General features: G+C 36.6%; 1 protein-coding gene across 2 annotated transcripts in view; it reads left to right on the top strand.

The window, feature by feature from the left end:
• Positions 1-24004, top strand: part of LOC110567204 (fibrous sheath-interacting protein 2-like) — a 34119-nt gene extending 10115 nt beyond the window's left edge. For both annotated transcript variants that reach the window (XM_064377038.1, XM_064377039.1), the window contains exons 4-10: positions 129-165; positions 2471-9763; positions 10953-11053; positions 12727-12773; positions 15135-15178; positions 16297-16357; positions 17549-24004. In XM_064377038.1, coding sequence (XP_064233108.1) covers positions 129-165; positions 2471-9763; positions 10953-11053; positions 12727-12773; positions 15135-15178; positions 16297-16357; positions 17549-17685 — 7720 coding nt within the window. In that variant the 3' untranslated portion in view covers positions 17686-24004. The remainder of the gene's footprint in view (positions 1-128; positions 166-2470; positions 9764-10952; positions 11054-12726; positions 12774-15134; positions 15179-16296; positions 16358-17548) is intronic.
• The last annotated feature ends 634 nt before the right edge of the window (positions 24005-24638 follow it).

The following is a 24638-nucleotide window of genomic DNA, read 5'->3' on the forward strand; positions in this document are numbered from 1 at the left end:
ATTCTTCATTTTGAATTTCTATAGAAAAACTCAGATACAACAAAATGATTGAATGATCAGAAATTTTAGAAAAAAGTTTTATAAATTCTTGACTCTATAACAAACAAATGATCAACCTTTCTCTACAGGAAACAGAACTCACTGCAAAATTACTTGCAAGAAAAAGTATGTATCATAAAATTCACTGATAAAGCAACATATTAGTCTTACTTTCTGATACATCATAATAGAATATATTTTGTTAACTAGAAAACTAGGAGTCATCCATTGATATTTGTTGGTCTTCTTCTTTGTTCTTTTTTCTTCTTTGAAGTTCCTTTTCAGTTAATTCTTATACTTTTCTGTGGTCCAAAGTTGTTATCAAAAATAATATTAGGCCTTCAAGATGAGGTCTCGTGGGTATAGAATGGTAAAATATTAAGGGACCTAGCCATCACAGGAAGAGAATGAAATACCACAAGCCTATTCTGTCATGGGAAGCTATATCAATATGCCCTTCCAGATCTTGTTGGTGAACTCAGTAGTAGATGAGTTGAGATGCTTGGATCTGTCTTTAGCAGTTTTGTGAAAAGGGACCTCATCACCTATAAGCTGAGACTTCGAACAGGCAAAGATAAGGTAGTATATTTTTATGAGACCTAATTTGGATCTAGACTGAACACACAGGAAAGAGAAAGCACTTGTGGAACAATACATATTCTGGCACACTATTTAACATGGCCACTTGTTCAATTCATAGAATATGCAGCAAATGCAAAAGCTTTGACCCAAGGGAATATTTTTCAGTTTAATGTTTTAACAGAAAGAAAGTGAAAACTGGGATTTCATCTATCATATTTCACTACAAAGAAAACTTTAGAAATAGATTCCTCTTTTATATATTAAGGTTGGAATCGCTTTGCCACACTAGCCTAAGAGTAATAATGTAGGTTATTGTTTATCATCTCTTATAATAAGAAAAATAACATATATTGAATGTCTTAGTTTATAATTTATATGTGTTGTAGTTGATTTAGAATAATTATCTTCTCTGTAAATATTTAGGTTTTATTCTTAAATATTTGACTTAGAGTGTATTGAAGACAAGTATTTTATAACAGACTGTCATCTTAAAATATGTGTCATAACCACTAACCCATTGCTTGTACAATAAGTTAAAAATATTGGGGGTATATTTGGGGATTACAGCTGAATAAAATGGCCTTTCCTCAGGTGCTCCTCAAATGCTTTGAAATGGGCCATGAGGGAGTGTGGCATATACATGTTAACTTTTCTTTGAATATTTCTCTGAAATATGAATAACTTCAGACTAATTTAGACAATATTTTGGGTGTGAGCAGCCTAGTTACAGAAATCTTATTTACACAAAGACTTACATGTCAGCCTTCTAAGCTTTGCTGCCAATTATTTGTGTTTACAGCCTGTATGCTTTCAGAGTTTTAACAATTTAAAAACAGAGTACTACTTTATTATAAGTAAGAGTTTTGTAAGCACAAAATACATTTGCAGTTGGTAAGTAGAGGTTTATAGAACTCTACAGATGCATTTGTTTCTATCCATGGTCCAGTACAAATCTATGACAGCACCATTGGTCACTAAGGAAATGGTTATTCAAACCTGGTTCTTAGTTCCAGCTCAGTAATAGTCTAACTTTCTTAATCTTGCTCAGCCCTCCCTACTCTTTGATTCCCAAATCTAGCTTGGCTTTTATGTTCTATCTATCTAAATTAATATGTTACCTTACTTTATTATCTGTTCTCAGCTTTCCTATCTAAGGCAATTTGTATTTACACTTGTTTGTTAGGTAAAAAGCTCATCAATCTATATAAAGCATGAGCTTTTATTTTTACCTATCAAATAATTCTTAATAATTAACTTTAGTCATTTCTATATATATATAGACTACAGGCTCACCCTTTCAGCAGGGACTGGAAGAGAAAATGATTTGTGTTCCTTCCCCATATCTCAGTTAGACAGATGCTTCTGAAAGCAACTAAATATTTTGGTTGCATCTGTTTTGAGAAATATTTTATTACAAATATTTAATGATCTTAAAAATCAGCTGGATCATAAAGATTATACATTTTCTTTCCAAAATATTTGCATGCTATGTGCCTATACAACAATTTGGTAATTTTTTAAACAAAAAATCATTTATCCTGATAATAAATGCCAAGAGAAAAAGAAACTTCTGAGAGACTGTGAATAAAATAAATCTTAAACACTCACAAAAAAAAAATACTTCAGTGTAGTGCAGAATAAACAAACTAGAAATTCATCTGAAATTCTAAATTTCTAATCTGTTTTTTTTTTTGTTGTTGTTGTTTTTTTACTATTTTCTTCCATAAACCATATTGGTATTCCACCTATACATTGCTTGATATAAAAATTCGATGTTACCTGCTGTCTTCAAAACATAGAGTAAGTTGTTACATGACTTTGTTTTCATCCCTGCTTACTTCATTTCTAGGTAAGTTCTGAGTATGAAGAAAGATTGAGAAATAATACATACCCAGCAGCTGATAACTCCATCCTCTCTTCAGATAGTTCAAGTTTCTGTAACACATGCAGTGAAGACTTTACATATAGAACCTACATATCTTCAACAACTAAAACATTTCAGGCAGGACCCTGTGCATTTGCAGTTGACCTGTCAGTAAGGAGACCAACCACACCGATACAACTTTATCCTGCACATAAGGAAAGAACTGTTGTGGGGAAAACCTGTCATGCAAAAGGACAATCTATAACCTCTACACTTAAATATAATAAAACCAATGTGCTATGTTCATACCCTAAGCTCAGAAGTTGTAAATCAGACAGTGATCTTTTAGCATCATTTGAAACAAGCACAACAAAGTGTAAGGATGCTACTACTCAAACAGGGAGTTCATCAATTTATGATAAAAAAGCAAAAGCCATAGAAGAAATGAAGAATTTAAAAAATGTTTTTCTTAACTTTAAATGTCACTTGATAGAGAAAACTAATGTGATTTTAGAAAGCATTTTTCACAAAATAATGTCTGATTTAACCCCGGCCATTCCCTCTCTCTCTTCTGTTACTGCTGAAGTTTTTGTTGAACAATGTGAATGTGAAAAAGAAGACTTGCCCTCCAATGTTGATGTTTGCTTAGTTGCTTCTGAGATTGTGGAAAATATGCTTGAGAAGTTAGAGTCTGCAGTGGAGAAAAAATGTGTTGAGATGTTTTCACAAGAAGATGTACCAGTCAATATTAAACCAAGCTTAACAGCCAGTGATGAACATCTCCCATCATCAAATAAAAAACCTTTGATGGATTCAATGCCTCATACTTTAGACCCGATGTATGATATTGCAGAGGACATGGTGCATACCATTTTAGAAAAGCCGATGTCTCTTACTTCTTCTAAGCAAAATGAATTTCTTCATCCTAAAGATTCAACTAAGCTTTCCTGCCAGCAACATAAGACAGACCCAGTATGCATGTTCCTTCAGAGAGCTGGCAAAAATAAATCTAGTCTTGAATCTGACACAGCTAGTTTAATTGTCAATGAAGAAATACAAAATTTACTATCAAATATTTTTTCCCAATCCTCTTTGGTTGGTTATATAGGGGAAGCAATTAGTGCTATACTAGGTTATATGAGAACTGAACTAAATAATGAGATAATTATTGCATCTGAAGAAACAGTAGTACTCCTTCAGCTACTTGATGATATCCTTGTTCAACTCCATCAAGAACCAGCAAAGGAAAATTTTCAAAAAAGTAGACAACCTAGAATAAATAGTCATTCTGACACCAAAGAAAAGTGCAGACTCGCTGGCACTAGATTATCTAATAGTCCTAGGTCTAGGAGACCATTTCCACCTATAAATGTTCCAGGCATGGTTCTTTATTCTAATGATGAGGAGACAGACAATATTGTAAAAAATGTGCTTGATTCAGCTTTCAAAGATGAAAAAATAAAATCACAAGAACAGATTCCTAATGATTCATTTACAAAGGGAAACCCTTGTTTTAAATACAAAAGAAATATCAAACCACCTACAAAGCCTGTTTCTAGAAGCCAAGTTGCATTTCCTGATTGGGAATTAAAGACTGAGCCACCATCTCTTAATCATAAAGATACTTTAAAGAAAAAACTTTGTTTGAATAAAGTTATTTCAACCTTCAGCCAAGACCAAAAGCATCAAATACAAAAGGCTTCAGAAAACATAGTCCCAAGTGTTTTAAAAGAAATGCTCAAGGACATATCTTTTGTTCCTCCTGGTCACTTAGATGGCAAAACTGGTGATGAAGCTTCAGTTCTTGTTTCACAAAAGCCTCAAGGACTGTCACATCAAGAATGGATAGACCAGCTGTTTTCTGTTTCAGAAATCGATACAGTGGCTCAAGAAATAAGAGACTCTGTGTTAAACATGCTTCATAAGGCACCAAACTACATTTCCAATACCACTAATAGTTACATTTCATCATCAGTTCATCAGACTTCCTTAGATAGTTCTGACGCTGCACACAGAGTCAAAGAAGCACCAAATAAATGCTCATTAAAAACATGGCTTGTCAGTGAAAAGAAAATGCAATCTTTATCTTCATTCAATATTGATTCTAAAAAGCTTTCCTGGTTAAAATCTGGAGAAAGTGAACTTAAACCTGTAGATGACATTAATGATAAGATCATTCATATAATTTTTAAAAGCCTGAAGTCATTTATTTGTCCAAAATTGCATATGGGCTTCAAATCTTCACTACAATCTCAACTTAGTAGGTACACAGCTAAAATAGTGAACATTGTTTTATGTGCTATCCAGAATGAACTGGAACTCCATAAGAAAAACCTAAATCTTATGGAGATTGACCATACCAAATCCCTTACAGCTAATACTAATAAAAAATTAGAATCTCTTGTCACAAGTATTGATGATGACATTTTGGCAAGTCCATTATTAACATGTATTTATGATATGTTATCCAGCAAAAATGCAGATCAAAGAAACATTTCACTTTCTTCATGTATGCCAAAGTCTGCAAATGACAGTGTTGATGAACAAAGCATTTTGCCAAATAGGCAGAATAAAAAATCTTTTCACAAATATATGGCTACTCCTTGTGCTCTTCACAGTGCCAATGATGAAAAAGATATTCAAAATAATGCAAAATTGGAAGTGTTAGATAGAATTGGGGAAACACTACATGAAATGTTAAGCAAGCTCCTAGGAAGCCAAGAGACTACCAAAAAGAATCAGAAAATGGCTGCTGCATTGCAGTCTAATATTCAGCTAATTTCCAAAGCAATTTTTGATTATATCCTTGCAAAATTATCTGATGTTGACATGGATACCAGTTTTGCAAGTTGTGGATTAAAAGCCATCCCAGAGTCTCTTGACATTGACAACCCATCATTTGCTTCAATTATTGAGAAAATGGCCAAATCCACCAAAATAATGTCCAGCATAGTTTCCAGAATGGTTCAGGAGGGCAATAAAGAGGGGACTCAAAGCAAAGCAAAACCTGTTGCTCCTGTGTCTTCCAAAGCAGAGAGCACAAAAGAAATGCATCCAAATAAACTGAGAACTGTAGCTTCAGACATTCTTAACATAGTTTTTGCTAAACTGAAAGAGTTTGCCAATGGATATTTAGAAATGCTGGATGCTATTAATGATGAAAATAAGAAAAGCAATAAGATGGGCTGGGAATGTGAAAGCACCAATATTTCCAGAGACACACATGAAGAATCATTCCTGTCTGCTTTATACACGCCTGCAAAGAAGGTATCAAGTGCTATCTTGAAGGCTATTCAAACAGAATTAAATGTGACCTCATCAGACTTGAAGACAAGTGTAAAAACCCCACCACGTGAGACTCAGATTCTTACGGATGTAGTCAAATTAATTTTAGATGCAGTATCTTCAGATATGTTTAATCAAACTGAATCTGAAGAGGGAGGCATTGAAACTTATCGTTACAGGCCAACATATGGAAGTCTTCCTGGAGGAGCTGAATCAGATTCATTTCTAGAAGATGATGCATATACAGAGAAGAAAATCACTGATGATAGATCACTACAAAGAGAAGAAATGAAAACACATTCTCTTAAACAATGGGCTCTAGAAAAAACTTTAAAGAAAATTGAAGTAAAACTCAAAGAATCAAATATATCTCCAATTGCTCCCATCATAAGAAATATTTTGAATGAAATTTTTCAAAGTACTTTAATCAATCAATTAAATGTGCTTTCTCTCTCCCACTCTCATTTTAATGGCATGCCTCACAATGTTGATGAGCCAATTGCACAAACATCTGTTCAATGTATGGATAAAATGATAGATCCTTTAATTTCTGAAGCAGATATAACTATAGTAACAGAAAATATTGTTAACACTGTATTTCACAAACTTTATTCAGCTGCCATGACAGAAAGAAATGTAAGGAAAAATAGGTATGAAACTATCAATTTTTCAGCTAATGTTTCTTTTCATGAACACAGCTATGAAGGAAAGTCCTCTGTCTTGGATAAAAATCCATGTACTTTTCAGTCTAGATTCAGTGTTGCTGACAAAGAGGCAAAGGTAAATGTAGTTGAAGATATTGTACAGGCAATATTAACAAATTTGGAAACGTTTGCTACTTCCAAAGTAAAATCTGTCTTTTGTTCCCAAGTCAACTTTACAGTCCCAATGGCCTTACCTATTCAACAAGATCAGAGTACACTGAGCAAAGCATTATCAGCCAAAGATCCATATTCTGATGAGCAATTTTCCTATTGCTCAGTAGATCATACTAAGTCAGGAGAGACCACCTTGTGCCAACTGTCTTTGTCTAAATTAAATACTTATGCACAAGTGGCTAGAAAAAATTTACAAGAAATTAAACATGAATTAGATAAAGAAAAAGAAAATCATTTCTTAACTGACAACATTGGGATTTCTAAAAGTATTGCTAAACAAGAATGTTTTTACTTGGAGAATGTTTCTTCACAGGTAGAACACATTTTTCCTAGAGAAGGTATACTTAAAAAATTGTTTGATAAGTGTCAAACAGAATCAAATGACAAGGAAAATGAAAAATGTAAGCTACTGATGATAGCTGAAAATGTTTTGACTGAAATTTCAATAAAAGCAAAAGAATTAGTATATTCTCTTTCACTTTTAAATTTGCCACCTCTTGAGAATTGTGAAAGCAGGCTTTATAATCATCTTCAAGGAGCTTCTACTAGAGCTGAGGATAGCAAAGCACAAATTAATATGTTTGGAAGAGAAATTGTTGAAATGCTATTTGAAAAATTACAGCTATGCTTTCTGTCCCAAATTTCCACTCCAGATAGTAAAGAGACTCTAGGAAACAGTAAGGAATACATTACTGCTATTACTGTTATAGATTGTTTACCAATCTATAACACAAAGACAAAAGACCAAATTTCTATGGGCTCTAGCAACCACATTGTTCAAGAGATTGTAGAAAGGGTTTTAAACATGTTAGAGTCATTTGTAAACTTGCAGTTTAAACCTATCTCCAAATATGAGTTTTCTGAAATTGTGACAATGCCTATAGAAAATCTTTTTTCTACCCAACAGAAAATGTTAAACAAAAAAATGTTGCCAAAATTACAACCACTTGAAGTGTTCCCTGATGAATCCAAGTCAAATACTATTATTTTTAAGGAAAACATACAGGATATCCTTCTACGGGTTCATTCATTCCATTCAGAATTACTGACATATGCTGTTAATATCATCAGTGACATGCTTGCTGTAATTAAGAACAAGCTAGACAATGAAATAAGCCAAATAGAACCATCTTCAATTAGCATATTGAAAGAGAACACTGTAGCAAGTGAGATCATTGGCACACTAATACACCAGTGTATTCATTTCAATGAGTCTTTGAAACAAAACCCTTCAAAGAAAAGTTTATTCCATGGAGCTGAAAATGCCTACATTGTTAATCAGCTTGAATTAGCAACTAATATGAAAACATTCACCTCACAGTTAAAGGAAGGTAGTTTGCGGATTAATCCTTCACAAGTGAATATAACTGACTTTATGTTTTGTTTAGATGAAGATACAAAAGAAAAGTACAGGGTTTTATCAAATTTACCCACCTCTGTCAGACCCTCTGTAGAAGACACATTTAAAAACTCAGAGCCCACAAAAAGACCTGATTCAGAAATTCCATCATGTTCTAGAAACAAAGTACAAGACCACAGCCCAGGGAAATCTAACTTTGGTCATTTTGATGAGATCATGAAAGAAAATAACTCCCTCCCTGGAGGCAGTATCTCACAAAAGCTGTTTGGGAAAGCAAGCAGCTCCACAGATTCACAGTATCCACCAAAAAATAAACCTGGAATTTTTCCTGCTAAATTTTTAGAAGATATTATTACTGAGATGTTTAAAAAATTGATCTTTTCTTCTATACCAGAAACACAAATACAAGATAGAGGTCAAAATGTCCGTGATGAGAAAAATCAAGCTAAACTCTATGACACTGCTATGAAATTCATCGATTCACTTTTAAAGGAGTTTTCAGATGCTCAAATTAAGGTTTCCAGACAAGACACGGGGAATCAGTTTTTCCCACCTGTGGGAAAAGAGCCAAGAACAGATGAAGCACCATCCAGCATTAAGATAAAATCTGCGGATAAAATGCCACCTGTTGATAAAATGACTAAAAAACCTTCTTCAGTTAAGATACCATCAACTGACAAAACGTTGGTCAATAAAGTTGTTCACTCTTCTGTTTGTAATATTTTAAATGAATATGGATCTCAAGACTCCATTTGTAAGAATATAAACAGTAATGGAGAAAATTTAGCAAGAAGACTAACTAGTGCAGTGATAAATGAAATTTTTCAAGATCAGCTTAACTTGCTATTTTGTGATGAGGCTTCAGTTTCAGCATGTTTGCCTCTGGAATCTAAGAATCTTGTTAAAAATGTCCAAAAGTTGGCCCAAACAGCCAGCAAAGAATGTCAAACTTCATCACCATATACAATAATATTACCTCATAAATTTTTAGAGAATGTGATTTCTGCTCTTTTATCTAAAATTTTCTCAACAATATCCAGCACAGAAACAAGAAAACTTGAGGACAATTTGTTCACAGAACTGGATTTCTTTCAAATTAAGTTAGTGAGTGCAGTTGCAACAGAGCTCTCCCAAAATAAACATATGATTATACAGTATGTAGAATCCTTACAATCTGATGATCATGAAATTACTGAGTTAGTGGTTCAGTCTGTTTATAACAATCTCTTGCCACAGTTTGGATCACGAGAGATCATAAATTGTGTCACCAGTGGATGCAAAATCCTTTCAGAAACCATAGTTGACTTGGTTCTACGAGAAGTGGAAGGCAATCAGTTGCAGAGCTATTTTTGTGGAGGGCTAACGGCTCATGATATTGATCGAGTGGATTTGAAAAATTACATAAATGAAGAACTCAATTCTGATGAAGATGAAGTTGTTTTAAGAGAGAGTGTGGCAGAAGAAGGCTTCAAAGTATTTAAAGATCAAGTAAAAGAAGTCAAGAAGCCAGAAGAAAACAAAGTTTCTCCTAAGTCAACACGAAGCACTAGCAGACTGAAAAAGTTTTTGTCACTATTTAACTGTTGTCAGACCACAGCCAGTGTAAATATTAAAAGTACTGAAGCAACCTCAAATCAGGTAATAGAATCTAAGGAGACACATGTTAAAAGAGCTGTTGCTGAGCTTGACATGGCCATAAAAAAAGCCATGCCTGAAACAGCCTCTTCATCTTGGGAGAAAAAGCCACTGTGTAAGGTAAGTGAGAAGCATGACAGTTAGTGACAAGAAAGGGGAGCTAGCTTTACAAATATGGCCCAATAATGTATCTTAGTTAGAAAAGAATGAATTCAGTCTCAAGCCTGGTGATATTTACAGAATAAGGGAAATAATTACCAGGCACAGCTGTGAATCTGAACTGTAGGAAAGCAGATAATAGGGGAAAAACTAGATTAATTAGAATCTCAAAGAAAAGAGAAAATGAAACCGTTAAGAAAAATGTAAACTAATTATTAAAAACAATTGGTTTCCACTCTTTTGTATTTTTGCCGGTAAGTACTCATTGAACATTTTGTGTGGCGAGCCTAATGCCACTAGAACAGCAGCAGAAGATTGGCTCTGAGTAAGAGGAAGAAAAACAGATCCACAGAGATTCAGACTGCTTAGGTTTGAATCCTGACTCTTAGTAGCTAGGTGACCTTTTGGTAAGCTATATAACCAACTTACCCAACCTTAACAAGATAATTTATATATTTTAAATATCACCCTTACAATTAGCCCATAATCTCTGCTATCAGCATGGTTAACATCTCTTGTTGCTGGCTCCAAACCCTCAAATGATGGTCTGGGTCTCAATGACCTTTTGAGTTTAGTCCTGTCCAAAAATCTATACCATAACATGTTTTTGGAGAACATATTATTTTTGATATTCTGATGAGACCATTCTCTTGATTATCCATTTGATGTGATTCTAAGGTAAAACAAAAGCTTAGATGAACTACAGAAAATAACAGAAATATAACTCTGCTCAATTCAGAAGTACACATGACTTTGCAACAAGTAGATCAAAATATGTGTTAAGGTGATTGATCTGGCAAGATACCTAATTGATCAGAGTTGTATCTGTGTTCTTCCTCTTTTTGAACCCCATAATATATGACTTTAAATGTTTTTAAAGTTTAGAGGTAGATTTCAACATTGTTCTAGATTTATGTTTAAAATTTGTTCAAAATCCAGTATCACAATTTGGGTAATCTTCACTGAACCATTTCAAATTAATTATATTCAAAGACACTTTTTAATTAGAATTATAGGGTTCATCCATCTTTTAAGTAATTTCTAAAACTTTGTCCTGTTAAAATGTAGATTATATGGCAAAAAATGCCATAAGGTAAGAAAATATATCTCAAACTCCATTTAGAGTAATAGCTGATTTGTCCTTTTCCAGAAAGAAGAGAAGAATCTTCTTAATGAACCACCACATTACTTCATACACAGAATTATGAGGTCATCTTCATACGACCAAGAAGATCTCATTTCATCTACTAGGTACATGAAATTAAAGCAGTCCAAATATAGAAATCTGATAAACTAGAGCTTATGGGTAGAATGGGACCCCTGTCAAAACTGTAACTGAGCAAGTATTTAGCTTCAGACCTTCCCTCACTTCTTCCTTTCATTGGAACCCTACTGTGGATAATTCCAAAGCCACATCTGGCTATTTGCTCATGCATTTTTAGATACCTGGCCTGTATGTCCCAGTTTTGAAACCAGTTTCTAGTATATCTTCTTTGTAGTCTTATTACAGTGTTTGTTAATGTGTTAGGTTATTTTCTAATATGAGAGAGGTAATGGCCCAGAAATAGAGCATGTAGTATCAGTACAAAAGGGGCCATGCTTAGCTGTCTTCACAAAGCTAGTGTTCATTGCCTATAAGAAGAATCCAAAGGAATGAGCAAGAAATGTAAGTTGGAGCATTCAGAGATAAATCATAGAAAGCAATGGAGTTTGACGTGACTCTTTAAGAATGGATAGCACTTATGCAAGTGAAAGACAATCCAAGTGTGGATGACACTAGCAGCAAAATACAGACCTTAACAGTTATAGGGGACAAGGAGGAACAAAGTGCCCTGTAGACTTGTAATCTGATTAATAACTCTATCAAGAATAGTGAAAATATCTAAAATTGTGCTTAAATTTATAAAATTATACATAACTTAGAAAAGATAACATTTTTTATCAGGTGAGAAGTACTGATGATATACACAGAAAAGTCTACCTAGTAATTTATTTTTTTCACTCTGCATGCTGGAATTGTATTTTTTTTTTTTTTTGACATAACCCTATTTTGGTTCACCATTGTCTCTTTCCTCCTGCATAACATGTTATTGTAACATACATAACTAATAATGTTGGAACCTCTCTATTGGTTATATCAGTGAAGTAAAAAGCAGGCATAAACAATATTAAATAAAAATAATTTTAAAGCAAGATAATACCAGGAAGCTCAAGATTCTGATTTTCCCATGGAAACAAAATATAAGCAACTACAAACTGACTAACACAACTTTATAACAGCTCTGGAAAACAGTCTGTGGCAACCAAATAAATACTGAATCAATGTCCACTGATAGATGAGTAAATAAATGTGCTATAAATATTCAATGTTATAAATATTCAGCCTTAAAGGAAGGATATTATGACACACACTACCAGATGCATGAACTTTGAAGATGTTATGTTAATTGGGATAGGTCAGCACAGGTCAGCACAAAAGGACAAATATTTCATGACTCTCATATGAGTCCCTAGCACAGTCAAAAATCATAGAGACAGAAAGTAGAAAAGTGATTTCCAGGGGATGAGGAAAGAGGGAAATTAGGTTTTAATGTTTAATCGGCATAGAGTTTCAGTTAAGAAAGATGAAAAAGTTCTGGAGCTGGATGATGATAATGGTTGCACAGCACTGTAAATGTACTTAATGCTACAGAACTATACACTTAAAATGGTTAAAATTGTAAATTTAATGGATGTATAACCACAATTGTAAAAGTAGGGAAAAAGTCAGTCAGAAATCATTTTGATTTGATTTGGAATCTCAGTGAATAATATACTGTTTCAGGTTTCTTTCCATATGAAGAATAACTGTTCTTTTGCTTAACCAGTAAGTTCTTCATTTATTAAATATACCTAAAGTGATGTTCTTTTTTCTTTTGTTTTAGTGAGGCTGAAGATTGTCACTCAGACCAAAGTGCTGAAATATTAGAAGGTTGGATTCTTTTTTCTGAAATTAGAGAGTGTTCAAAAAGAAATGTTGTTTACTGCTTTGATAATTTTTTTTAGTTATCAAACTAAAAACTATTCCCTATCTAAGGTCCTCTTCTGTTTATTTCTGGCTCAATCCATTCCAATTACCCTAACCTCCTTGCTGTTCCTCAAACATTTTATACATTAATGGCCCTTGGATTTGCTGAGCCTCCTGTAGTACTCTCTCACCTGTATCTGCATATCAGATCTTGGCTCAAATGTCACTTTCTCAGTGAGGTCTTCTCTGATCACACTCTGAAACTGCAACTTAATTCTGATCGTGGTGCTACCTATCCCAGTTCTTTGCTTTACTGCATAGCACTTTCTGTTTATTGTGTATTTTAATTGTTTTTTGACTATCTCTCCAGAATGTAAGCCTCATAAAGATGGAGATTTATGTCTGTTCACAACTGTATCACCAAGAGCCTAACACACTGCATGGTTTATAGTAGATACAGTCATTTAATGAGATAGGAGAGACTATGGGAGGAACCAAAGGTGAAGGAGGAGCACATGATTTCTTTTTTGGTTATGTGAGTTTGAGATATCCTTTAGACATTTAAGTTGAGATGCTATGTAAGTAATTGTATATTTAAGTCTGAAATTCAGTGGAAAGATCAAGGCCAGATATATGCATTCCTAATTCATAGAATATACAATAAAATCTCATATAACTTAAATCTGAACATCTGGGTCCCACAAATATCAGGAATATTTCTCTGCCGCTTCATCAAAATGACTTTGTAGTTTTTCTGGGGAGTTGGATGCCCATATACCCTAGAAACTTAAAAACATGTGTTTGGAATCATGGCCCTTGTAGCAAACCCAAATGTCCTCAATCATTTAAAACAAAGTTTGTTCAATTATGTGCAATATAGATACAAACATTTTTTAGGAAGATTATCAAGCAACAGTGAAATCTTACCAATTTTATCACGTAATTTAATCACTTCTCATATTTGAGCTGATTGATATTTTACTATTACTTTTTTTTAGAACCCATATTGGCCCAAAGGGTATTTTAGATAGTTATTCCTTTATCTGCATATTCCTTTTGTTGGCTTTTGATGAGTGTAGCTATATAAAATGCATAGTGTTTTCTTATATGGTATCTCAGTGGCTGCTTGTGAGATAACCATGGAAGACAGTTTCATTCCCATATATGTATGAGAAAATGGAGTCCGAGAAGTTAGATGTTCAATGTTCACAAAGCTCTAAGCAATGAAGCAAAGATTCAAATACAGATTTTCTGTCTTAGCAGGTTAGCTGCTTCCCTAGCAGTGGGTTGTTGTGAAGCTTCTCTCAGTGTCATTTCTAGCTCCTTGACTGAATTTCTTTCACTGATATATTGACCTACTCAGGCAACTTTTGGTTCAGTAGATTCCACCAAATTTCCTCCAGGCATTGCCTCAAAGCTCTCCTGATTGTCCCAAAATTTACAATTTAATAATATCAGTACTCTCCTCTTTATTCTAATGATCTGCTTTTAAGTATGTACAGAAAGTGGTAGAGCTGGAAGCGCTATTAAGAATCGTCTATAATCTCTCATTTTACAGGTAAACAAAGAGGCTTATAGGGATTGAATGGTTGTGCATAGATATATAACTGCTAATTTATAGAGCTTGCCTCTCCCACTATGTTACATTTCTTCTTTCTTTCTTTCTTCTTTCTCTTTCTTTCTTTGTCTCTTTCTTTCTTCTTTATCTTTCTTTCTTTCTCTTTCTTTCTTTGTCTCTTTCTTTCTTCTTTATCTTTCTTTCTTTCTCTTTCTTTCTTTGTCTCTTTCTTTCTCTCTTTTCTTTCTTTCTTCTTGAGACAGATTTTTGCTCTTTTTGCCCAGGTGGGAGTGCAATGGCACAATCTTGGCTCACTGCAACCTCTGTATTCTTAGTTCAAGTGATTCTCCTGCCTCAGCCTCCCAAGTAGCTGGGATTACAGGTGCCCACCACCATGCCCAGCTAATTTTTGTATTTTTTTTTAGTAGAGACAGGGTTTCACCACGTTGGCCAGGTGGTCTCAAACTTCTGACCTCAGGTGATCCACCTACTTGGGTCTCCCAAAATGGTGACCTAAAGTGAGGCCACCACTCCCAGCCTCATCTTTCATAATTTCTAACTGAAGAGATAAGACATGCCCAGCATTCTAGGGCTCTCACCTATTTCAGTGTTGTTCTCAGTACATTTAAAATAACAACTTCTTCCATCTGCCTAAATTATATGATTGTTTGGTGAAAAATAGTAATGTGATCAGATTTGTGTCAACAAATATATATGCCTCAGAAAGAGACTATTTTACTTTTTTTTTTTTTTTTTAATCTCTACAGAAAGTTCTCAGGAACAAAAGCCAGAGAATAGAAGCAGTGTTGAGGTAAGTATTTTTAATTATCCTTAATTGGAATGTATTGGGACCTAGTCAAGCACAACTCAGTTTTCATAGTTCAGTCAGGGACTGTGTGGTGTGATTTGTAGGATATCAGGAAGCATTCTCCTGTTCACAATTTCTTACACCCTGTTCTCTCTCCCTAGCTGAGGCCTGTCCCTGGTATATTAAAATATCTTAACAAAATCCTTTGGGTTAAGTCAGCATTCCTTGTTTAAGTGCACCAAATAATATACTGTTTTTTCCTAGCATCTAAGTACAATTTCATTTATTAGCTCTGTTGCAACAGTCTCTAGAAAGAGCCTAGAAAAAAAAGTTTTCACAGATAATGCGATTATATAGCCTAAGTTGAGAATCAATACTTTACATTGTCTCTGCCCCATTTTATTCCTCAGGTATCTTGTTTACACTAACTTAATACATGAGCACACTTAAGTCTTCTTGGAAGAACTATGGTAAAACTCTTGTAGTAATATCTGCTGCTCTTTACCTGATATAGACACTGCACATTCCTTTTATGTTTCATGTATTTAAGCCTTATTTTATTGATTTTTAGCAGATGACATTTTTTCAACCACCTGTCCCAAGCTATTTTATGCCTCTCTGGGACAATTGCTGCTCCTGCACTCAAAATTGATAAGGGTCTACAGAGTAAAGCTAATATTGGAGACACAATCCCAGCAGTGGCTAAGACTTCAATAAAATAAAATTTGGGGTTACAAAGTGATCATCATTTCTCTCCCCTTATCATTACATCTTTTTTCAGAAAAGGATTTTTAACTTTTTTCAATTCAATCAAAGGATAGAGGGGGAAGACAGAGCTGAGATTTTTCATGAGTTAATATGGTTGAACCACTGACCTTCATTTTGTGTTAGCCAAGGCCTGCATTCATAACAAGGGTCAATCTTAGGCATCTTACTTCACAAAAACTATGAGCCTCAGTCTCAGTGAGCAATTATTTGAGATTGCAGAGCACAGATATATTTTATGGAAGGTGCTATAGTGATATATATAGGTATATCTAGTGGATTTGAGGATTTATTGGTATATCTAGTGTTTAGTGTCCAATGAAAGACTCAGTTTGTATTTCGATTTACTTTGGCAGTTTATCACCATCTTTGAAAATTCCAAGGGTGTTGGCAATGCAAATTCTTCAAACATTTCAGGTACAAAATGAACTATTTTAACAACTGGTATAATTAAGCTCTCAATTGTATGATTTTGAATTTAGGATTTGTGATTACTATCCTGGAAATTAGTGGCTCTCCCCTTGCATATTATCAAAATGGGATTGAAATAATATTCTTACTGTTTGTACAAATACCAATTTGCAGTAAATTACATAGTTCTCTATCTGTACACCAAGGCGACAATGGATAATTTAACTAAAATGTGTCAGGCACCAGCTATCCACATTTTATTTAAAGAAAAAAAATGAGAATCATTAAAGAGAAAAATGACAATAGGTTTCCAAGGTTACCCCCCAGCTAATGAGCGGCAGAGCTGTGTTTCAAATCCCACTCTCATGTAGCATCATCATTGTCTACACACTCAAATGGTCGTAAGAGTAAGGAAGGTACTATGAACAACAGCAGCAGGTAGAGCAGGGGCATGAGGCTCATGGGAGATGGCATGCTGCCTTTGCAGGAGGGAGCTGCTACTCAGCTACCATCACTGGCATGCTAGATTGTTCCCAGTTCTTCCAATTTTTCCAAAGAATCTGGGTATAAAAATTTTATATGAAAGTTTATAACTTTTGAGTATCATTTACTACAATCAAGAAAATATGCAATTTTAGTGGCCCTATTACAATTTATGAAGTATCAGAAAAGTACATAAATGATTATTTCTTTACCTATAAAATAACAATTTTGTTAAACTAATATGATTATATTTTTTAAAGCCTCATGCTGAATAAATGGGGCAAAAAAAAAAAAAATCCAAATAGAAACTCTTTTATTACCTACATAGTCCTATCTCATATGACGTAAAGAACCACTTGGGGTCAGTCAATACAAAATTTACTCAAAGTAGATGAGAATTTATAGTATTTTTAATGTACTTCTACCTTCTCTTGAGCATTCTGAAATAGGTGTCCACACTGAATAGAGCTGAAAGTTATGTTCCCATTTAACTCATTAGACATTTTCAGAGTGTTCTGCTGGGAAAAGAGAAGTGGACTTTGCATACCTGACTAAAGAAGTCTCATAGGACAGTAGGCATAATGATGCCATGAGTGTCAGAAAGCCTGGACCCTATTCCCAGCTGGGTCACTGTTTACTCATATAACCTTAGGTAAGGTATTTGACATCAGCATCCAAAAATAAAGATATTCTTCTTTTTTACTTTGTCCACAGAAACTCCCACGCCCAATGTCTCCAAACGAGGATCTAAAATGTTCACAAAAATGTCTTCAGCTTTGTCAAAGGTGTTTTCTCGAAATAATACCAATATTTCCAGATCTTCTTCACCAGCTCACCATGATGAGCACTAAAGCTTTTGTACCTGATATAAATCATTTTAGAAAATAAAATGATTTTTAAAGCATAGTACTACAGAAAGTAAAAGCAAATAGTGTAAGAGGGACCAGGTAAAAGAAAGGTTTAATGTGGATAACCCCCCATCTAGGCACCAAGGAAGGAGAGCTAAGCAGATTGCCAGCACAATTAGTGCCTGAAGAATATTTTAATTTATAGTGTTACTACTCAGTTATTTCCTTTTATATTATCCTTTATATATAATCATATATTAGTTTATAGAATGAGTGCCTGAAGAATATCTTACTACTCAATTATTTCCATATAATATATATGTGTGTATATGTACATATATATATATATATATATATATATATATATTATATCTTAGTTCATAGAGAACTGCCTAGAGCAGACATGGTACAGGGCATGAATTAAGGAATAAGCAGCTTATAGTTGGAGGAATGTCTGGAGCAGACATAATGCAGAGCATGATTTAAGGGAAAAACAGTTATACCAGGAGAAGAATCCATGGCCCAGGTGGCAGCGTTCAGTATCGTAAAGATACCCACTGTATGGCAGGCTTGGGGCAAGAGCCACTCCTCCTGATAAAGGAGTTGTAGTACCTTGTGTCTAGTTCTTGTGGAATGCTGCCCTCAGACTGGCAATCCCATGAGCGACCGAGGACTTAAAACCCCTCCAGTATAATCACGCCTTGGTGACTGTGAACTTTATCAGCTCTTGTCACTGTGCTAGCTCAAAAGCATCCTCCTATAGAAATCATTGGAAGCTGCCAGCAGGTGGTGGTAGACCCTATCAGCTCTGTCACTGCTGTGTGACTCAAACATCCTCCTATAGTCATATAAGTAGCATGCCCATAAATAAGAGATATTGCACACTGCACCCTCTTCACTGCGCACGGCCCACCTCCTTGCCTCGGTGACCTAATGGGGGTTGACCCCTCACAGCACGGCCCACCTCCTTGCCTCAGTGACCTAATAGGAGTGGACTCCTTACTGTGCACTGCCTACCTCCTAGCCTACCTAGGTGACCTAATGGGAGTGGACCCCTTGTTTATTGCTCATGACCCTATCACTATCCTTAAAGATGACCTCACTCACTACCCTGCCCCCTAACCTATACCCAATAAATACAGATACTTCTGGACGTTTGGGGCCTTGCCTGTCTCCACTTACAGGTGGCGTGGCCCCCCTGAGCCCAGCTGCACTTTCTTTGTCCTTCTGTGCCCTGTCTCTTTATTTCTCAGATCATGTGCCTCAGCACAGTAATAGGGGACACCCCATGACCCAGTGGGGCTGTGGCCCTACAGTTAAACAAATGCTTTGGATATGCATTTTGGTATAAGAATTATTAATAATTAGTATTACCCATGTGCCATGAGAGTAACTGACTAATTAGTAAATTAGACAACTCACAATATCTACCAGGAAATGCACATTGATTTCTCCTATTAAATTTTAGAGGATGTTGTTACCAGGATAGTTATTAAATTGAGATGAAAACCAAGCTGAAAATGAAACTATGTAACTGATCAGCTTACTGTTAAAGGCATATTTAGATACTCAAATAAAATAATTTATACCAGATAAACTTTTCCCATCTGCAAGGAAAGTTAGTTTAGTTTGTGTCTCCCAGGCAAAATGATCAAACTCTAAATAAAGCACCATTTGAAAGTAAGTGATGACTGTATATAATTCCATATATGCATAAAATGGCCCCTGTGATTAAAAAAAAAAAAAGATAAATCATTGCAAGTAAGGTACCTTTTGTGGATAAAATATGAATCATGAAATCATTGGTCAGTAAAGTTATTAAACCATTCTCAGAAATATTAGACAGGAATAGAAATCAAGATCCATTTGTAAAAACAAAAAGTAATAGAAAAATTTAATAAGATGGCTAGCTAGTGCAGTGATAAAAGAATTTTTTTTTTTAATTAGCTGAACTTGCCACTGAAATCAGCATCGTTAGATGCTCTGAAATCAGGACTGACGGTGTTTCCAGCCATTATGACAATTTGAGCTCATAAATGAACACTTATGAACAAAACAAACTCATGTTTTATTATACAAAAAATAATCGTTTCTTGATTCATAACCCATATACCTGATGGACTCTCTATCTTGTGTCAAGAAGCTAGGAACTCTCAACTGAGACAGTAAATAACATGTCATAGCATTACAATGCCTTACGGATTGTACATTGTATGTAATGTAATTAAATATGTAAAACACAATGACTTTATGGTCCCAAGTCTTATCCCTTACTAGTTGGGAGAACTTCAGCAAGTTCTCTGAATTATAGCTTATGCATCTGTAAAGTGGAGCTAAGAATACCTTAGTATTGGTGGTTTTAAAATAAGTCCTCTAATCCAAGCACTTTGGAGGCCAAGGCGGGCGGATCACCTGAAGTCGGGAGTTCAAGACCAGCCTGACCAACATGGTGAAACCTTGTCTTTATATTAATTAAAAAATAATAATAATAAGTCCTCAAGGCCAGGTGTGGTGGCTAACGCCTGTAATCCCAGCACTTTGGGAGGCCGAGGCAGGTGGATCACCTGAGGTCAGGGGTTCGAGACCAGCCCGACCAACATGGTGAAACCCTGTCTCTATTTAAAAAAAAAAAGAAAAGAAGTCTTCAAATTCTTTGACACTCTTTCCCATCAAAAGATGGAAACTTATTCTCTTCCCCTTAAACATGGGCCAGGCTTAGTCATTCACTTGTAAGGAACTGAAGGCAAGACTGGTGCAGTGGCTCATGCCTGTAATCCCAGCACTTAGGGAGGCCGAGGAGGGCAGATCACCTGATGTCAGGAGTTCGAGACCAGCCTGGCCAACATGGTGAAACTCCATCTCTACTAACAAAAATTAGCTGGGTATGGCGGCAGGCACCTATAATCCCAGCTACTTAGGAGGCTGAGGCAGGAGAATCGCTTGAACCCAGGAGGCGAAGGTTGCAGTGACCTTGGTCATACCACTGCACTCCAGCCTATGTGACAGAGCGAGACACCATGTCAGAAAAAACAAACAAAACAAAAAAAGAAAAACATGATCCAAAAATAAAGTGAGTTTATTTTTGGGTGTGACTATGAAACTCTTTGCTGAGACCTCAGAAAGTCTACAAGGTGTTGCTTCATAGGCCCTTTCAAGCAGACAAAAGGCCTGGCATTTTTTTTGTTTGTTTGCTTTTTTCCTTCTTTTTTTTTTTTCAGCATACCATTGCTGGCTTGAAAGGCCTACAAATCTCAAGGGTGTCATTGGACCACAGCTTTAGGAGGAGAGAGAGAAGGGCTAGAGGAGATTTATTGGTATGGATTTTGCCTAACAGGGTTAGTTATAAATTGATTAACAAGAGGATTATATATATATATATATTTAAAAGAATTAGAATTAAACTGAAAGGGACATTCAGGCCTTTGGATTCCAGACTTCTAAGAGCAGGAAGCAGTCTAAAAAGACTGTCACTCAGCTGCAAACATGGGCTACTTTTTTTTTTTTTTTGGAGACAGAGTTTCATTCTTATTGCCCCGGCTGGAGTGCAATGGCATCATCTCAGCTCACCACAACCTCCACCTCCTGGGTACAAGCAATTCTCCTGCCTCATCCTCTCAAGTAGCTGGGATTACAGGCATGTGCCACCATATCAGCTAATTTTGTATTTTTAGTGGAGACAAGAGTTCTCCATGTTGGTAAGGCTGGTCTTGAACTCCTGACCTCAAGTGATCCGCAACATGGGTTACTTTTAATGGAAAAGGAAGAATGGCTCTCAAAGTTGGACAGAGAGCCCAGTGGTTGGAACCAAAAGCACGGTGGACAACTTCCAGGTGTAGGACCGAGCCCCATCAAGAAACTGGCAATATAATCCACAGCTGAATATCAGAGTCCCTGTGTGGCAGTGGTATGTGCTTCCCTTTCCTGACTTTTTGAACAGAAGCGTCTACAGCAATGATCCTGTGCTTGTTCCACTATTGTACAATATGTTGGATGCAGCAGGCAGATAGGCAGCTTGTCTTGATTCACGGATCTTCAGGTGGAGAGGAACTGTACTGCGAAGCTCTACTCCAGGAACAGCACCCAAGGAGCCTCAGCCACTCCTGCGCCTGATTTACATGTCAAGATCATGGACCTTGAGCCCAAACCTGATGCTACGGGTGATACAATGTTTAAAGGGTTTAGGGTGGAGGAGTGAGTCTATTTTGCCTGTAGGGGAAAATGCAAGTAATGTATGTCCAGCGGGTAAATTGTGATGGTTTTAAAATATGTCCACAAATTCTATGATATTCTTCTCAGCAAAAGGTAGAGGCTAATTCCCCTTCCCTAGAATCATGGCTGGCCTCAGTGACTTAATTTTAACCAATAGAATATGGCAGAAGTGATCCTGTGTGATTTCTCTGATGAGGTCACCAACGGGGACACAGCTTTTGCCTTCTTCTTCTTTCTGGGGATGTTTATCTTTGGAACCCAGCCAGCACTGTGTGAAGAGGCCAAGGAGCTCCAGGGAAAGGTCATGTGGAGGTGCTCTGGTCGTAGCCCGTGCTGAGCCCCCAGCATCAACCTGCAGACCTGTAGGTAAGTGAGATTTCAGATGATGCCAGACACCAGCCTCAAGTCACCCCTTCTCTTAGCAAGTTTTAAGTATACAATGCCACATCATTAACTGGAGTTGTAGGACTTTCTCCTTAGATCAGCTGAAAGCCGAGTTCTTGTCACACCGCCATGAGCGATTAGGCTCACAGACAATCTGGAGAATGAGAAAAATGGAATTTATTAGGCAAAAAGGGGAAAAAAAGGTAGAGGGGTGGGAGACAGGAACTCTCAGCAGAGTGAGAGCCCTGCTAGCTGGTTTTCCAGCATCGCAGATGGAATTCCAGGTTCCACCCTGGAATAGGAGAGGCCAGGCTCCTCCTCACTGCAAACGGAGTGAACTTTAGGAGGCTCCATCCCAGTGTGCACCCTTGGGCTTTCTCAGAGCCACCATGTTGCATATCAGTACTTGTCTTATTTTAGAAAAATCAGTTATGAAAGCCCTGTAGCAAGAAGAAAAATGGTAATATATTGTAGGCTATTGTTCTGTGAAATGGCTGTATATGCAAAGTTGCTCCCAAATGCTGAAGAACCAAAGAAGGTGGCTGACAAATCCAGTGTTGGGAAAGGGTGTTTTATCAGGGAACTTACAGACAGAAGGGTGGTCTTGGGCAGCAGCAAGACAGGTAGATCTCTTCACTGTTACTTTCCAGACCCAAGGCTGATGGGGAAGGGGTATACCTGCTCCAGCAAGACAATAAAAGGCAACTCTCCAGAACAGACAAGAAGGCTGTGTGTCATATCCTATAATTTATGTGTTAACATCAAGGTTGACATGTTCTTACACTAAGAACAGCAAATAAAGTAGGAATCAGGAGACATTCATGGGCCTGGGGCTAATCAGACATCAGGCTGACAGGTTAGCATCCGAGAGGGAGCCACGTTTGTCTCCACAGTTATAACGCCAGAATCAAATGGTTACACCTGTAAATAAGTACAGACGAGAAACAGAGGGATTCGATGGGGGGAGGAATGATTTTTTCTTCCATTACCCAAATTTTCTGTAATATTTTTACTTTAGTAATCCAAGGAAACACATATATTTTAAAATTTTTATCGTACATTCCCAGTCTAAATCCAGTTACGTCTTTTCACGGACCTCCCTTCCTGTTAAATCAGGTAAAGTGGCTTGAAAGAGGAGCAGGGATAAAGCGGCATCCTATTTCTTGGAGCTTGGGGGATCAACAGAGGGTTAACTCTAGAACCCAGATTGCCTACCTTCCCAGCTGATGCCCAATTCCTCGCCCTGTAACCCCCCAATACTAGTTAGTTCTCACCTATATAAACTGAGTATTAGATCCAGTGCCACATTAAATGCGCATTATTTGTGTAAGCAGAAGTCACAGCTGTCTGAGCTTGGAGGCGATATCATCCAGTAGTTGGAGGAGTTGGTCAAAATACATGGGTTGGATACCTACCTCCACTGAGTATTGGCTGAGGGCTTGGCAGATGTAATTAAGGACCTCAAGATGAGATCATTCTGGATCAGGTGGGCCCTAAATACAACAAGTGTCCTTTTAAGAGAGGAAGACATGACAGAGAGCAGGAGGCCATGTGAAGACAGAAGCAGAGATTCACAAGCCAAGGAATCCCCGGGGCCACCAGAAGCTGGAAGAAGCAAGGAACACATTCTCCCTTAGAGCCCCAGAGGAAGCCCAGCCCCGCTCACCCCTTGATTTCTGAGTTCTGGCCTCTAGAACTCTGAGAGAATAAATTTTGTTGGATCAAGTCACCCAGTTTGAGGTTGTTTGCAGCAATTCTGGGAAACTAATATGATGGATGGGTCTCACAATCCTAACACTGAATGAAAAAAATCCAAGTTAGAGAAAACAAGGACGCCATCTCAACAGCGTTTCAGAAACATGAAACCCATAGGTTGTACTGTTTAGGAATACATGTGTGTTGACAAAAACGTAATGAAACAAATGGGAATGATGAACACCAAATTTAGAGAAGTGGAAACTGTAAAGAATCCAAAGAAATGAATATATTTTAAAATTTTTATTGTGCATTCCCAGTCCCAACCCAGTTACGTCTTTTCATGGACCTCCTTTCCTGTTAAATCAGGTAAAGTGGCTTGAAAGAGGAGCAGGGATAAAGCAGCATCCTATTTCTTGGAGCTTGAGGATCAACAGAGGGTTAACTCTAGAACCCAGATTGCCTACATTGTATTACCCATACGTTGTACTGTTTAGGAATACATAGATCGCCGGGCGCGGTGGCTCACGCCTGTAATCCCAGCACTTTGGGAGGCCGAGGCGGGTGGATCATGAGGTCAAGAGATCGAGACCATCCTGGTCAACATGGTGAAACCCCGTCTCTACTAAAAATACAAAAAATTAGCTGGGCATGGTGGCGTGTGCCTG

This window comes from Aotus nancymaae, unplaced genomic scaffold, assembly GCF_030222135.1.
Source record: "Aotus nancymaae isolate 86718 unplaced genomic scaffold, 86718_ANA_hifiasm-v0.15.2.pri h1tg000016l, whole genome shotgun sequence".
NCBI lineage: Eukaryota > Metazoa > Chordata > Mammalia > Primates > Aotidae > Aotus > Aotus nancymaae.